Source organism: Phyllopteryx taeniolatus, chromosome 18, assembly GCF_024500385.1.
Source record: "Phyllopteryx taeniolatus isolate TA_2022b chromosome 18, UOR_Ptae_1.2, whole genome shotgun sequence".
In the NCBI taxonomy this organism is placed as follows: domain Eukaryota; kingdom Metazoa; phylum Chordata; class Actinopteri; order Syngnathiformes; family Syngnathidae; genus Phyllopteryx; species Phyllopteryx taeniolatus.
The window spans coordinates 4,474,640-4,491,614 of record NC_084519.1 but is presented as its reverse complement, the minus strand read 5'-3'; the positions used below and the strand labels follow the sequence as shown (position 1 = coordinate 4,491,614).

General features: G+C 41.2%; 1 protein-coding gene across 7 annotated transcripts in view; it reads right to left on the bottom strand.

Moving 5' to 3' along the window:
• Nucleotides 1-16,975, bottom strand: part of cdc42bpab (CDC42 binding protein kinase alpha (DMPK-like) b) — a 102,973-nt gene that overhangs the window by 40,204 nt on the left and 45,794 nt on the right. For 5 of the 7 annotated variants that reach the window (XM_061754774.1, XM_061754777.1, XM_061754771.1 and 2 more), the window contains exons 5-7: nucleotides 16,136-16,284; nucleotides 2,585-2,678; nucleotides 37-237 (exon numbers count right to left, since the gene is read on the bottom strand). In XM_061754774.1, the coding sequence (XP_061610758.1) occupies nucleotides 37-237; nucleotides 2,585-2,678; nucleotides 16,136-16,284 (444 nt within the window). Of the gene's footprint in view, nucleotides 1-36; nucleotides 238-834; nucleotides 2,493-2,584; nucleotides 2,679-16,135; nucleotides 16,285-16,975 lie in introns of those variants that run through there. The other 2 variants (XM_061754776.1, XM_061754775.1) reach the window with 2 other exon arrangements.

The window sequence follows — 16,975 nt, the reverse complement described above, 5'->3', positions numbered from 1 at the left end:
AATAGCACAAAGTGGTGTCTTGTCACATCAGCTCACCTTGTGGTTCATAATTTTGCCATATGTTTCCACGAGGGACTCTGCATAGAAGGGTGTCTCTCCATACAGCATTTCATACATACAGACACCCAGGGACCACCAATCGCACTCAGGTCCATACTTGCCCTTCCCATCTTCCATGGCTTGGAGGATTTCTGGGGAAATATAGTCTGGGGTCCCCACAGCAACAGAGGACTGGACCTAGAATGAGCAACACAAGTCAATGACTAAAAGCCCCATACAAAGAAGTACCAAACTTAACATACTGTTAACTATGATCAGAATAGTGGCAGTCAGTCTCTTTTAAAAAGGTGACTCAAGGTCAAAATTCTTAATTGCTTTCATTTCCATACATGCAAGTGCATTGGGAACACTGCATTCTATTTCAAATCAAAGCATGAAGAAAATAATAGCTTTTCCTTTACAGAGAGTAAAGAAAAATGAAAAGTAGACTGTAAAAAAAAGTCAAGTGTCAGGATTTTTCTTTAGAAAGCCGAACATTTACGATAAAACTGAAAAATGTTGGAATATTTTCCCTTCCTGTGAAACACTGAGCTAATATTCAGTTGTATAACCACTGTTGATGAGCGCTGCTTGGCATTGGCTCTGTGAACTGGTATTCCATCCCAGGACAATTGTACTACCTTCCACAATTCCATTGCAATTTTTACTTTTGCCTCAGAAAAAAAATTACTTTAATCTAGAACCAAATTTTCCCATTGTAAATAATGGACATTCTATTAATCCTGACCAAAGGTGGCAACAGCAGCAGCATCCCGACTATAAGAGCCGACCTACCTGTAGCGTCGGATGTGTACTCTCATCGGGGTACCTAACACCCTCGACTCCATTTGAATAGAGCATGCATTCGGATGCTCAAACAACACCACCACCAACAGCAGCAACATGATAAATACAGTGGGTACGGAAAGTTTTCAAACCCCCTTAAATTTTTCACTCTTGGTTATATTGCAGCCATTTGTCAAAATCATTCAAGTAATTTTTTTCCTCATTAATGTACACACAGCCGCCCACATCAACAGGAAAAAAAATGTAATTTTTGCATATTTATTAAAAAGGAAAAACCTGAAATATCACATAGCCAAACGTATTCAGACCCTTTGCTGTGACACTCATATTTAACTCGGGTGCTGTCCATTTCTTCTGATCATCCTTAAAATTGTTCAACACCTTCATTGGAGTCCAGCTGTGTTTGATTATACTGATTGGACTTGAATAGGAAAGCCACACCCCCATCTATATAAGACCTTACAGCTTACAGTGCATGTCAGAGCAAATGAGAATCATGAGGTCAAAGGAACTGCCTGAAGAGCTCAGAGACAGAATTGTGGCAAGGCACAGCTCTGGTCAAGGTTACAAAAACATTTTCTGCTGCCACCTCAGGATTTATTTGTTTCTGCTGCACTTAAGGTTCCTAAGAGCACAGTGCCCTCCATAAGCCTTAAATGGAAGCTGTTTGGGACGACCAGAACCCTTCCTAGAGCTGGCCGTCCGGCGAAACTGAGGAAGAGCCTTGGTGAGAGAGGTAAAGAAGAACCCAAAGATCATTGTGGCTAAGGTCCAGAGATGCAGTCGGAAGATGGGAGAAAGGTGTAGAAAGTCAACCATCACTGCAGCCCTCCACCAGTAGGGGCTATATGGCAGAGTGGCCCAACGGAAGCCTCTCCTCAGTGCAAGACATGAAAGACATGATTTTGCTAAAAAAACACCTGAACGACTCCAAGATGGTGAGAAATAAGATTCGCTGGTCTGAGACCAAGATAGAAATTGTTGGCCTTAATTCTAAGTGGCATGTGTGGAGAAAACCAGGCACTACTAATCACCAATACAGTCCCAACAGTGAAGCATGGTGGTGGCAGCATCATGCTGTAGGGGTGTTTTTCAGCTGCAGGGACAGGGAGACTGGTTGCAATCGAAGAAAAGATGAATGCGGCCAAGTACATGGATATCCTGGACGAAAACCTTCTCCAGAGGGCTCAGAACCTCAAACTGGGCCGAAGGTTCACCTTCAAAAAAGACAATGACCCTAAGCACACAGCTAAAATAGCGAAGGAGTGGCTTCAGAACAACTCCGTGACTGTTTCTGAATGGCCCAGCCAGAGCCCTGACTTAAACCCAATTGAAAAGACCTGAAAATGGTTGTCCACCAACACTCACCATCCAACCAGACAGAACTGGAGAGAATCTGCAAGGAGGAATGGCAGAGGATGCCCAAATCCAGGTGTGAAAAACTTGTTGCATCATTCCCAAAAAGACTCATGGCTGTATTAGCTCAAAAGGGTGCTTCTACTAAATACTGAGAGCAAAGGGTCTGAATACCTATGGCTGTGTGATATTTCAGTTTTTCTTTTTTAATAAATCTGCAAAAGTTTCAACAATTCCGTTTTTTTTCTGTCAATATGGGGTGCTGTGTGTACATTAATGTGGGGAAAAATGAACTTAAATGATTTTAGCAAATGGCTGCAATATAAAAAAAGAGTGAAAAATGTAAGGGGGTCTGAATACTTTCCGTACCCACTGTACATACCGTTCCGTCCTCCATGAGTTTGAGGCAGGAGCCAAAGTCAGCCAAGCGGATATGTCCATTCCTATCCAACAGGATGTTGTCTGGCTTTATGTCCCTGAAGAAGAATTGAGAGAGCAAACTGTCATCTAATGAAGTAGGTAAGAAGGAAATGTGCTCTTTATAATAAAACAAATATGCACTCAGTTAAAATCTTACCCCAGAATGAGCATTTATCAAAATGGAAAATTCTGTTAACATTGTTCAAAAGGTTTTACATAGGGCATGCAACTTTTTTTGCATCCTTACAGCTGCTGACATATTTATACTATTGTTCCAGATTATGTCAACAGGATTAATTTGAATGCAGAGCAGAAGCTACCACTACTGCAGTTAAACCACCCCACGGTTTATTTGTACTTTCTTTGCATCAAATCAAGAAGATCTCCCCACATTAATGTTTCCAAATACAACTTGTTAAACAACAAGTGCTGAGTTGGCTTTTTGTGTGTACTCCCAACTTAAAATAAAACAAGACTGATTATCAAATCTGTATATATGAAAAAGAATCCCCCCCACTCCCCACCCCCGACACACACACAGCTCCTAAGTAAACTGAGCCACAGTAACTATAACCCCTAAATTCTCACAAACTGTAAAGCATGTATTTTGTATGTATTTGTGTGTAAGAGGGATCTAACAGCAGCAGAACCCAACCACAGGGCCACGGACTGGTTATCGTTCCATGAGCCGTTTGGTACCGGTCAGCACAGACTGACTGAACAAAAAAGGTCTGCGGGTATGCCCCTGGGCCCCCGCAGACATTTTTTGGGATTTTAACATAAATTAACCAACCTGGAAGACTCTGACAAGTACAATAAGGCAAAAACAACAAATTTTCTTCACATAGAAAAGCTTTACAGCACTCAAGTACATGTTGATGTACAAATTTAAGATTAAAGTTAAATTTGTCTTATTTCTTTGATTTGAATAGCATCCTCCTCTTTAAGCACTCTCATTCTGTTTCACCTCATTTTTCACCATTACCAACTTCAAAGGCTAATTCCAAATGCATCCTCCAGGAAAATAGTAAATGGGCTCTTGCTATGCACACCTAGCCACAAAGTTTCATGAAAACCAGTGGTGTAGAGTTTGTGTAACGCTGCTAACTATCCTAACATACAAACAAACAAACCAAGAGGTGACAATAATAACTCAATAACCCTGAAGGCTTCTTTATACTCGCCCGGACGGCGACCGCGCTGATGTCATTGCGGTTGTCCCTCGCGTAGTTTGCCTTTATACTTGAGCGCAACCCACGCGCGCAGTCTTGAAAACTTCAGTTCACCTCTGAGTCAGAAGTGTGGGTCTAGTAGTTACAGTATTTAGCATTGGGCAAAATCCTGTTAGACTTAATGGGACCTCTGACTGATGTTAGGAGCTCCTATTCACAAGTGAGGATTTCTGCACAAACGCCTCCAACTTTGCATGAACGCACACACCTGTGCACGTGCACACACACGCACACAGCTCACCCCTAAACTTCGACACCTTGTAAAGGCCTCTTTATACTCCCGTGGTCGTGCGGCTGACAACGCCTGCGTTGCATCACGTGACCAACGAATGGCCCCGCGCGGCCCCTCTGCAAAGCTTGACGCGCAAAAATTGTGTGCGTGTCGAACGCCGTGGAGATCATCTCTCGTGATTGGTCCGTTTTAGTCACATGCTGTGATGATGTACTCAGCGTGCCCCTTGATTCTACATACCATCTACGCCGCCGCCTTCTCGATCGATTTTGCAGCATAATTAAACGTATCATCTGGTCATCAAGGTCAATTTGTTCTAGCAGACACTGTTCCACAGTCGCCATCGTTGTTGCTTTGTTCCTTGTGACTGAAAGGAAAGTAAAAACGGCTTCCGGAAATGGCCTAAAAAAATGCAGAGGAAACTCCACCCTGTGGTGTCCTAGCCAATACCAGCCATAGCGACACCCCCGACGTGGCGGTGAACTGCAGTACATTTTCAAAACTGCGCGCGTGGGTTGCGCCCGAGTATAACGGCAAACTACGCGTGGGACAGCCTCAGTGATGTCAGCGCGAGTATAAAGAAGCCTTAAGGCCTACAAGCGAATGCTAAGCTAATACTGCGCTAGTTAGTCCAGTTAATTGAGCAACTGTGTCACAAGACTCCTGCGATCTTAAAGAGCAGACTAGAATAGAGGGAGGTAAGCTCTTCTAAGACACACCACCCATCTGGGAGGGCCATCTGGTTGTAGCCTGACACACACACACACACACACACACCCAACACACACACACACACACACAAACGCACGTTGACTGGAAGCTGCACAGACAAGGATGTCCCACATGGGTCTATGCAAGCAATTGTTCTGACTGTGTGACCTCTAGTACCACTTGACAAAGGGGAGGAACGCTAAAACCAATCAAAGTACTGTATTTGAAAGAGCCAGATCTTTAAATACCATAGTACTGTCAATGATTCATAATATTTATTTTACACGGATAAAGGTCGAGAAGTGGCAAATACATGTTACCAAAAGGGAAAACGGCTATTTTGTATATTCAAGTTGATTTACATTAAAATTAATGTAAAAATGAAAAATTAAAATATATTCACATGCAGATACCAAAGAATTTATTTGCAAATAGTCATAAAATCTTTAGAAACAGAACCATGAATTTGTGAACAACAGCGATCCTATAAACTGTCTTTAGTAGTTGTGCATCAAATACATTTTAATAGGGTTAACTTATTTTAAAAAAAAGACACTTATGAAACAATCTGTCAAAGCAAATAATCAATAACCCTATAAAATATTAACCATATCTATCACAGAGAAATAAAGCCATTCTCTTGTAGAATAGCGAGCCACGGAGACACATAGTCCTGATCAATAAAACATTGGGCTGTAATCAATAGGAAAACACCTACCACCTTACACACACACAGACACACAAACCTCCACAGTAGTCAGATTCCACCAACAAAAGATTACTGACGCTGGACATACAGTGTGGTACATTTCATGACGAAAGGACTGGAATGATACCCAACATAGTCACCAGCACAAATCTCCCTCTATCTGTCGCACACATGGAAAACACTCCTCAGTACCAACCCCCACATCTCCTCTGACACGAGCAGAATAGAGCTTTTGCGCTCCCCCATACACACAAACCCACACTAGACAGATGTGGTGCTAGGCAGCACTAAGCCATGGTGAGTTGGGCTATTGAACTCAGGCCCCTCTGTGAGGCCACGCAGATCACTGGCCACTAAATACATGGGCGCACACGCTGTTCATTTGACTAACACATTTAGTCTCTCATGGGAGTTGGCTGGTGCTCTTTCATCCAGGCTTGTATTGTCTCAAACACCATCCACATCAATATCAATCTAATTATAAATTTTATGCCAACAACCTGACAACAAAAGATAGATTTGATGTACAAATATAAACACTAAGGGATCGATCGCACAGCAGCTATACAAAAGTCAACTACAGTACGTGTGCCACTACACTACTAATGGGCGCGATAAATATTGCTATTCCCAGTATGTTATATTTTTAACTCTCATGATACAGTATTGATACACCAACATGAGATATTTATTGATTGAAGAACTGCACACTAAATATCTTGGCTAATGCAATATTTTTTTTTTTTATTTGTACGCATTCTATCCAAGTTAACTCACAGACTGAATAAAGTATTTATCCATCCATCCATCCATCCATCCATCCAAGCCCACACTAGTATTAGTATTTAAGGGCTTAAATATGCCTTCAGGAAGGGTCCCTGCAAAAGAAAGGATGGGATCATTAATAATCCCAGGAGACTTTGACATCACCATTCACTTCAGTTGTGATTACCCAAGGGAAAACTATTAGAATATCATTGTTCTGCTGTGGAACCACACATTTTACGTTTGCAAATAGATGCTTAATAAAGTCTGTTTAATTGATGAAGAGATGGGATAGTTTTCTAATAAATTGACCACCAAGAGCTACTAATTTAGAGGGTGGCTACATCGTCCTTTGCCTTAGCCGTGTGAATAGGAAAGTGTCTATGTACGTCACCTCGTACATAGACACACCACAACCATGATGAAAACACACACCCTCGTCTTCATGCTGCCAACACACACATACACAGGCACGTACACATGTATGCATTTTCTCAAACGGGACCAGCCAGCAAATCACACCCTCCTCAACGGATGTGCCTGGCTGACTCCACCCTCTGGGGAAAAAAAATAAATAAATAAATAGTGTGGGACTCTCAGGAGCGCATGGATGTAACATAGAAAGAGGAGGGGAGGGGCTGACGGTTAGAGCATGGGGGCACATATCAACACCACACCTCTCATAACCCATCATTACTGTCCCAAACAGTCCAAAAGGGGACTTCAAGGAAAACAGCGTCATCCCCTTTTCATGTTCCTTTGCCTTTCCTTCCACTCTTCCATGTCTGCTACTCCCACCAGACCCACAGCAGCCCATAGATAACACCATGCAATTAGTGGCTCCCCACTCACTTCCTTTATTCTCACATTTATTTGTGTCTACATTTATAATGCTCACTTCTTTACATCTATTGTCAACTTCAGGCCCACGCGAAACATGATCATGATTCATTTATTCATAAAGGTTGAATCAAGGCAATTGGGCTATTCTTGTTTGTTGAAGATGTTTCACCTTTAATCCAAAAGGCTTAGTCAGTTCTCAATTTTAGGTGGCAAGTGCCTATATTTATTCCTCGGTGGGTGTTTCATTGCGGCGGTCAACAATAGGGTGTTGTTGTTGATGCCCAGTATAGTTAGTGAAACGACAGTCCTACATCCCAATCAGTTGTTCACTCATCTTGTGGCAAAACAGGTCGTTTGGGCCACTCTTCCCATTGAATGAAGCGATCTTGAAGCGATCTTGGGGGGGGGGACACGACATTGTTATCGGCAGACGATTGGTAATGCCTCAAACCTCATCCTCTGTTTAGAGACTGCTTTTCTAGTTTGATGTAGATTGCTTCTTTTTTACCTCTTTCAAACCAGCGGTCCTATCCTATCTGGAGTGTGGTGTTTTTTTAATCAATGGCATTTCCATTCATTTCAATGGGGAGAGCTGATTTGAGATACGAGTGATCTGAGTTACATGCAAAGACGCAGAACAAATTAAACTAATTTGTCAAGGCGCCACTGTAACAACAATATTGTTGTGTATAGTAGGTGGGCAAAGTGTTTGGAGTTAAGAAACAGGAATGGAGCATAAATATTTAAAAATAGTGTAAGAATTTATCATATGAGACTAATTCTTGTCTGGTGAAAACTTCTCTACAGGCCAATATTCTTATGACAGAGCTGCTGCCTATTTACATTTTGACTTTAATTGGTTTTATTTTTATTCCAGTAAAGAGAGAGGAAGTGACAATTACAACTCTAAGAAAGGACAGGAACAAATGTAGGAAAGAACAAAATCAATCCTTCTCAGAAATTTCATGTCTCACAATTAAAAAAGGACATGCTGGTGCTTTCTATTCACTACTGGAATAACTAAATCTATGCCAACCAGAAATAACATGATAGTACAATCAAATTCTCACATAATCTGTGAGAGTTGATAAGGATGTCCAATTCCTGATATGTGGGCACAGATTTGGAAACGGATGGTAGGCTGGTGCCTTCCACTTGGTGTTACTGGGAACCAAGCATTGTGCTAATAGCGCACTTGAAATTGTCTCATATCAAATGTCTCATGCAGCTGTCACTCATTATATAGGGCAGAGATGGCCAACACGAGGCTCGCAATCACCCCCAGTGTGACCACAGCAATTTTTAATCCAGTAAACAGATTTTCTCACATATTAGTACAGACACGGTTTTCTTTTTATTGTTGGTTTGTTTGTTAGCCAGTGACAATGTTAGCTTCCTGCCAGCACTACTGAGGCAAAGTACAAAGAGGATCACAGGACTTGTTTTCAAATTTCTTATCCTGAAGGAATTGTGTTTTTGTTGAGTGAAACGGACAGCTTCTCATTGCAATGTCAGACTGTCTAGTTATTGTTAAATAATTGAAACCTGAAGCGTCATTTAAGCTAATTTGATGCTAATATTGACAAGAATGACAGCGAACTTGGCAAACAAACAAAAAATGTTAAACCGTCGAACATGCTATAAGAGCTCACACACTGACATTTTTGTCTTCTGTTGACTACAAATGTAATTACTTGAATGGAAGTGTGCACGCACACATACAGTTGTGCTCATAAGTTTACATACCCTGGCAGAATTTACAGAACTACACAAATGACCCTGATAAAAAGGTTACATACCCCAGTTTTTGTATTGCCCCCTTTAACATCAATGACAGCTTGGAGTCTTTTGTGATAGCTGTGGATGAGGCTCTTTATTTTCTCTGATAGTAAAGCTGCCCATTCTTCTTGGCAAAAGGCCTCCAGTTCCTGTAGATTTTTGGGCTGTTTTGTATGAAATGCACGCTTGAGATCTCCCCAGAGTGACTCAATGATATTGAGGTCAGGAGGCTGAGATGGCCACTCTAGAACCTTCACTCCAGAACCTATTCTGCTGTAGCCAATGACAGATTGACTTGGCTTTTGTGTTTTGGATCATCATCATCATGTTGGAATATCCAAGTACGTCCCATGCGCAGCTTCCGGGCTGATGAGTGCAAAATTTCCTCTAGTATTTTTTGATAACATGCTGCATTCATCTTGCCATCAATTTTGATCAAGTTTCCCGTACCTTCGTAGGTCACACATCCCCAAAACAGCGATCCACCTCCATGTTTCACAGTAGGAATGGTGTACCTTTCATCATAGGCAATGTTGACTCCTCTCCAAATGTAACGTTTATGGTTGTGGCCAAAAAGTTCAATTTATGTCTCATCACTCCAAATGATTTTGTTCCAGAAGTTTTGAGGCTTTTCTCTGTACTGTTTGGCATATTGTAAGCATTATTTTTTTGTGTGACATTGGCGTAGTAATGGCTTTCTTCTGGTAACTCGACCATGCAGTCCATTTTTCTTCAAGTGTCTCCTTAGTCTGCATCTTGAAACATCCACCCCACTTTCCCCCCCCCAGAGAGTCCTGTATTTCAGCTGAAGTAATCTTTTCTTTGCATCTCGAACAATTTTCCTGGCCCTTTGTGGCAGAATATTTTGTGGGTCGACCTGATCGTGGTTTGGTTTCAACAGAATGTCTCATTTTCCACTTCTTAATTAGAGTTTGAACACTCCTGATTGGCATTCTCAATTTCTTGGATACCTTCTTATATCCCTTGTCTGTTTTATACAGTTCAATTACCTTTTCCCGCAGATCTTTTGACAATTCTTTTGCTTTCCCCATGACTCAGAATCCAGAGATGTCAGTGCAAGGGTCTGTCAGGAGTCCAGAAACTCACTGAACCTTTATACACACACTGATTACAAGCAGACAGATCGGAGGTGTGGATGGTTACCTGTAGTAGCCATTCAAACCCATTTGTGTCAACTTGTGTGCATGTTATCAGGCCAAAATCTCAAGGGTATGTAAACTTTATCAGGGTAATTTGTGTTTCTGTTGTCATTATGATTTAAAAAGAGCAAACACAGTTGTTTGATAATACATGGCTTCACCCAAGCACTAACCATGAGTGAAAGAAAGGTTTTTGTGTTACTCATATCCTCTGAAAAATGGCCAAGAAATCATAAATTCTGCCAGGGTATGTAAACTTATGAGCACAACTATACAAAGCTGTACAGTACATACACATTCTTGCATATACACATTCATGCTAAAAAAAATGGCACACTTGGGGAGCCAAGATTTTTTTACCATCACTGTAGTGCCAATTTTATATATGTCTTAAAAAAAATCCTTCTCTCACTAGTCTGGCATTTAGCAAATATAAATAATTTTGATAATCCTAATTGACCTAAAACAGGAAACGTTTAGTCTGATTTGACCATTTTTCCAGAAGCACATTTGTGAGGTTACACACTGATTTAGGACGAGAAGTCTCCTCTCTCATTTATCCAAAAGTGTTCTATATACGTCAGGAGATCAGGATTGTACAGGCCAGTCAAGTTCATCATTTGTCAGACAGTCAAGAAAAAAAGAGCACAATGTGTCTTTTTATAGTCGTGCTAAAAAATATTGGCACCCCTCGGGGACTGACTGTATGTGTGTGTACATACATCCATCCATCCATTACAATGAGCCGCTTATCCCCACAAGGGTCGCGGGAGTGCTGGAGCCTACCCCAGCTATCATCGGGCAGGAGGCAGGGTACAACCTGAAATGGTTGCCAGCCAATCGCAGGGCACATACAAAAAAAAACAACCATTCGCACTCACATTCACACCTACGGGCAATTTAGAGTGTTCAATTAACCAACCATGCATGTTTTGGGGATGTGGGAGGAAAACGGAGTGCCCGGAGAAAACCCACGCAGGCACAGGGAGAACATGCAATCGCCACACAGGTGGGGGTGGGCATTGAACCCCGGTCCTCAGGACTGTGAGGCAGACGCTCTAACCAGTCGTCCACCGTGTATATACATATACATGTCATTTACATAAAATTTTTAAATAAATTGTACTAGTCAGAGAGTGTTTCAATGAAACACTTTTACTCCACTACACTGAGCTTCATTCTGCTCACTATTTTTATTTATCAATCTATTCTTGCTTGCGTGATCTATTCGTTCTGGTTCGTCAGAAATATTTCTGCCTGAGGCCCTGTCACGTGACTTTCACCAATCCAACATAACCACTTGCATTTGACTCCATTCCACCAATGAAATGGAGCCAAGCGCTCATATGATGTCACACAAAGTCTCCGCAGCCCTACAAAGAAGCCAAGTTTTCAAAGGGACTCATTGATGAGAAGCATGGCAGAAACAGCGGAGGAAAAAACAGCTATGTAAGCTCCGCCTCGTGAGCCTATTGTGCTGTTTCACAAGTGGAAACAAAGAACATTAATTTAAGACAATATTGCCATAATTTGTTGTTTTATAAAGATTTTATTTATTGTTTTAGTTACGTGATATTGTTAAGCAATATCTGAAGTTTCACATTCATATATTTGTCTATTTGACCGTTCATGCCAATAAAATAATGAATCACAGCTACTCACTGTATGTATGCAGTATTTACACATGCATACATATACTCTATCCTGCCAAAGGTATTCACTCACCTACCTAGATTCACATATGATTTGAAGTTATATCCCATTGTAAATCCATATGGTTTAATATAATGTTGGTCTACAATTTGCAGCTTTAACAGCTTCAACTCTTGTGGGAAGGCTTTCACCAAGGTTTAGGAGTGACTTTATGGAAATGTTTGCCCATTCTTCCAGAAGCATATTTGTGAGGTCACACACTGATGTTGGATGACACAGCCTGGCTCATTCTCTACTCGAAATCAACCCAAAGGTGCTCTATCAGGTTGAGGGTGGGACTCTGTCCAGGTCAGTCAAGTTCACCCATACCAAATTCTCTCATCCATGTCTTTATGGACCTTGCTTTGTCCACTGGTGCACAGACATGTTGGAACAGGAAGAGGTAATCCACAAACTGTTTGACTGTCCAAAATCTCTTAGTATGCTGAATCATTCAGAGTTCCTTTCACTGGAGCTCAGGGGATAATATTTCGGAGATTTCCAACTTTGTGGGAACAGTTTGAAGATGGCCCCTTCCTGTTCCAACAAGGTTCATAAAGACACAGATGCGAGTGTTTGATGTGGATGAACTTGACTGGCCTATACAATCCTGACCTCCTGGCCTATATAGAAGACTTTTGGATAAATGATAAATCTCGTCCAAAATCAGTATGTAACCTCACAAATGTGCTTCTGGAAAAATGGTCATAAATTCGCATGAACACACTCCTAAACTTTGTGGAAAACCTTGGCCGAAGAGTTTAAGCTGTTTTAACTGCAGAGGGTAGACCGATGACATTAAACGCTATGACTTAAGAATGGGATGTCACATAAATTCATATCCGTGTCAAGTCTGGTGAGCAAATACTTTTGGCAATATAGTGTACATAAGGTAAGTAACTTCAGACTTATTCTTAATGAGACCATGAACGTCAAATAGGGAAAAATGTCGGACTTCAGAATGCATAGCACTTGTGCTTTTGTTATATTTGAGGATTGACTATCCTATTTTACAAGTGGCTGACTGCGGATGGTTGTTTGTTTGTATGTGCCCTGCGATTGGGTGGCATCCATTTCAGGGTGCACCCCGCCTCCTGCCCGATGATAGCAGGGATAGGCTCCAGCCCTCCCGTGACCCTTGTGAGGATAAGCGGCTCAGACAATGGATGGATGGATGTGCCACCGGTCTCAAGACACCGCCACCTCTTGATTTCAGCATGGCTTCCATGTGGTTGCCATTATCGACCCTAACCCTAAAAACCGTCATTATGGAGTGGTAAACTCGACAAGTCGGTTCAACACCTAATATATGTACATATATGTAGATATGCACACATACTGTACATATAATATACACATGCATGCATAACTACATGTACAACCCCAATTCCAATGAAGTTGGGACGTTGTGTGAAACAAATAAAAACAGAATACAATGATTTTCAAATCATGTTCAACATATATTTAATTGAATACATTAGAAAGACAATATATTTAATGTTCAAACTGATCAACTTTATTGTTTTTAGCAAATAATCATTAACTTGAAATTTGATGGCTGCAACACGTTCCAAAAAAGCTGGGACAGGGTCATATTTACCACTGTTATATCAACTTTTCTTTTAACAACATTCAATAAACGTTTGGGAACTGAGGACACTAATTGTTGAAGCTTTGTAGGTGGAATTCTTTTCCATTCTTGCTTGATGTACAGCTTCAGCTGTTCAACAGTCCGGGGTCTCCATTGTCGTATTGTACGCTTCATAATGCGCCACACATTTTCAATGGGAGACAGGTCTGGACTGCAAGTCCAGTCTAGTACCCGTACTCTTTTACTACAAAGCCACGCTGTTGTAACACGTGCAGAATGTCTTGCTGAAATAAGCAGGGGCGGCCATGAAAGAGACATTGCTTGGATGGCAGCATATGTTTCTCCAAAACCTGTATGTACCTTTCAGCATTAATGGTGCCTTCACAGATGTGTAAGTTACCCATGCCATTGGCACAAACACAGCCCCATACCATCACAGATGTTGGCTTTTGAACTTTGCGTCCATAACAGTCCGGATGGTTCTTTTCCTCTTTGGCCCGGACGACACAACGTCCACAATTTCCAAAAACAATTTGAAATGTGGACTCGTCAGACCACAGAACACTTTTCCACTTCGCATCAGTCTATCTTAGATGAGCTCGGGCCCAGAGAAGCCGGCGGCTTTTCTGGTTGTTGTTGATAAATGGCTTTTGCTTTGCATCGTAGAGTTTTAAGTTGCACTTACGGATGTAGCGCCGAATTGTATTTACTGACAATGGTTTTCTGAAGTGTTCCTGAGCCCATGTGATGATATCCTTTACACATTGATGCCGGTTTTTGATGCAGTGCCGCCTGAGGGATCGAAGGTCACGGGCATTCAATGTTGGTTTTCGGCCTTGCCGCTTACATGCAGTGATTTCTCCAGATTCTCTGAACCTTTTGATGATGATATGGACCGTAGATGATGAAATCCCTAAATTCCTTGCAATTGTACGTTGGGGAACACTTTCCTTAAACTGTTCGACTATTTTCTCACACACTTGTTCACAAAGAGGTAAACCTCGCCCCATCTTTGCTTGTGAATGACTGAGCAATTCAGGGAAGCTCCTTTTAGACACAATCATGGGACCCACCTGTTCCCAATTAGCCTGTTCACCTGTGGGATGTTCCAAACAGGTGTTTGATGAGCATTCCTCAACTTTCTCAGTCTTTTTTGCCACCTGTCCCACCTTTTTTGGAACGTTTTCCAGCCATAAAATTCTAAAGTTAATGATTATTTGCTAAAAACAATAAAGTTTATCAGTTTGAACATTAAATATCTTGCCTTTGTAGTGTATTCAATTAAATATAGGTTGAACATAATTTGCAAATCATTGCATTCTGTTTTTATTTATGTTTAACACAACGTCCCAACTTCATTGCAATTCGCACTCAACTCACAGAGCAGAGCATTCCTGTAGTACCACAATCACAGGTACCACCATTGCGGTTGAAAGAAGAACTTTCTTTTTGACTGTCTGACTTGTCTGCCTACACTGGCATCATCAGTGATACTTTCCCACCCAGTCCCCTCTTCTCTCTTCATTTGGCTTTTGAAAACAAACGGCTTCAGCTTTGGAACACAGTGGCGGCAGCAGCAGCCGGCAGCGATGCATTCCGGCTGCAACATGTTTTGTTCCGTCCTCTGCACAGTTTCAAGCCAACTCCCTGACCCCCTTTGGAAATTTTGAAGAGCTAGTGTTGTGTCTCACTGACTTAGAGTCCCAAATCAAATAATCACGGCAGCTTGGTAGTTAAACTATTCTTAATTTATTTGTATTACATCCAATTCAGTACTGACAGAAATAGGTGGTAACACTTGGGTCACATGTACTAATGCTCACTTGTTACTGTATGTTTTAGTATTTCAAGATTAAAGAAAACACCAATAGGATTATTTACTCATTGTTGGAAATTCAAAATAAAAAGAATTATCACAAGGACGCTGACAATAAAAAAGCTGTCCTTATTGTGCCTGGCTAAAAACATGGCAAATTATAATCTGCAAGTCAAGCAGTGAAAGAAAATGTTTTCCTTCTTGAAAAAAAAAGTTTATTCCAAACCTATCCACCATTACAAGGAAAAATGACACAGGGCAGTAAACCTATTTCACTTGCATGCCACATTTGTGTTCACGCCACTTTAAAATTTTCATAAGCGATCCAAACAAGTTCCCAATGTGAAATGATGAGTCAGAATTTTGAGTGTCATTGTCAAATCTGCTTTTTACAACCACTTAAAATCTAATTTCTCTGGATGGACGTTTGTGGGGCTATAAAAAGGAGTAGTTGGGCAACAGTGAAAAGAACAAAGATGAAACAAGGTTGTTATTTTACAAGAAAACAGTTGTAAGTGTTGAGGAGCTTGTCAACTTGCACAAAGGTTTTGTAGGCACATACACACCAACATCAGTGTAGGAGCAGTATAATGTTACTGTGCAAACACTTGAAACTGAAATCTTTTGGTGGCTTTGTTCAATCATCAATCAGATGCTAAAATCTTTTACGATATCACCCAATTAATTTCTAACCTGTCAAGAGGAAGACAGCAGCTGCTTGGTATTAGACTATTGCATCTATGTGGGAATTCTGAGATTCAATATATTGTCTTTATTTTCATAACATTTAGTTTTTTTGTTTTTCAGTGCATGCCCTAATATCCCTTTATATTCTGAACACTAACAATGCATTTTTTTTTCTCATTGTTTGACGTTTAATATGGGACAAAAACATTTTTATTCACCTGTAGTTTCATGACTATTACAAACAACAAAAACTGACAGGTTTGCATCCTGTGATACACAATGCCCTGGCTCCTCACCTGTGAACGTAGTGAAGCTGGTGAATAGAGTCGATAGCAAGCACCATTTCAGCCAGGTAGAATCTGGCCATATCCTCGGGCAGCCGGTCCTCGAATTTACTGAGCAGGGTGAGCAGATCACCACCCACATAGTAGTCCATGACCAGGTACTACAACAACATTAAGAGGTTTGTCTTAATTGCAATTAATTGTAGAGGGCTAAGATGGAAAAAAGACAATTGTGCCGTGTGGGGGGGGAGCAAACTATCCTAACAACTATGCAGGAGATATTTTTTTTGTAGGAGCCAAAGCAGAAAGAGAGACAACCCATCACCTATTACTAAAGAGGGGACCGGGGGTTGTGAGTTCTGCACAGATGCATACAATTTTTTTTCCATAGTTAGATGACTGCAAGGGCAGTGGTGTCTAGTCTTATAAAGTCTCGGGGAGTGTCTCGGGTAAAGTATTTGTTGTGAGAGTGTGGGAAATGGAATGACAAGCAGTCCCGGCATTTGAACTCTGGGTCACAGAGAGAAAGATTGGGAGGACAGACAGTCAGGCTAAATGGTGAATGATGGCCTATGGTATCAAAATTGAAGGCTCTTTTGGATTATTGTTACATTCATTTTTATTGGCAGTAGTGTTGCCTGATTTCCTACAATTCTTAGTTATGTCGTGCTTTGCTAGTAAATGAATGTGCAGGTCAGCAGCTGGCGGGTCATCTGCCATATTGGAGAGATAGTATTGTGTTCTAAACTGAGTGCTGAGTGAACTGGTCAAAGTGGCAGTTGGAGCCACTCGGGTGCACAGAAAAGAGAGAAGACCGTGACGATTACCTAAATTCTGAAACATCATGTAAAT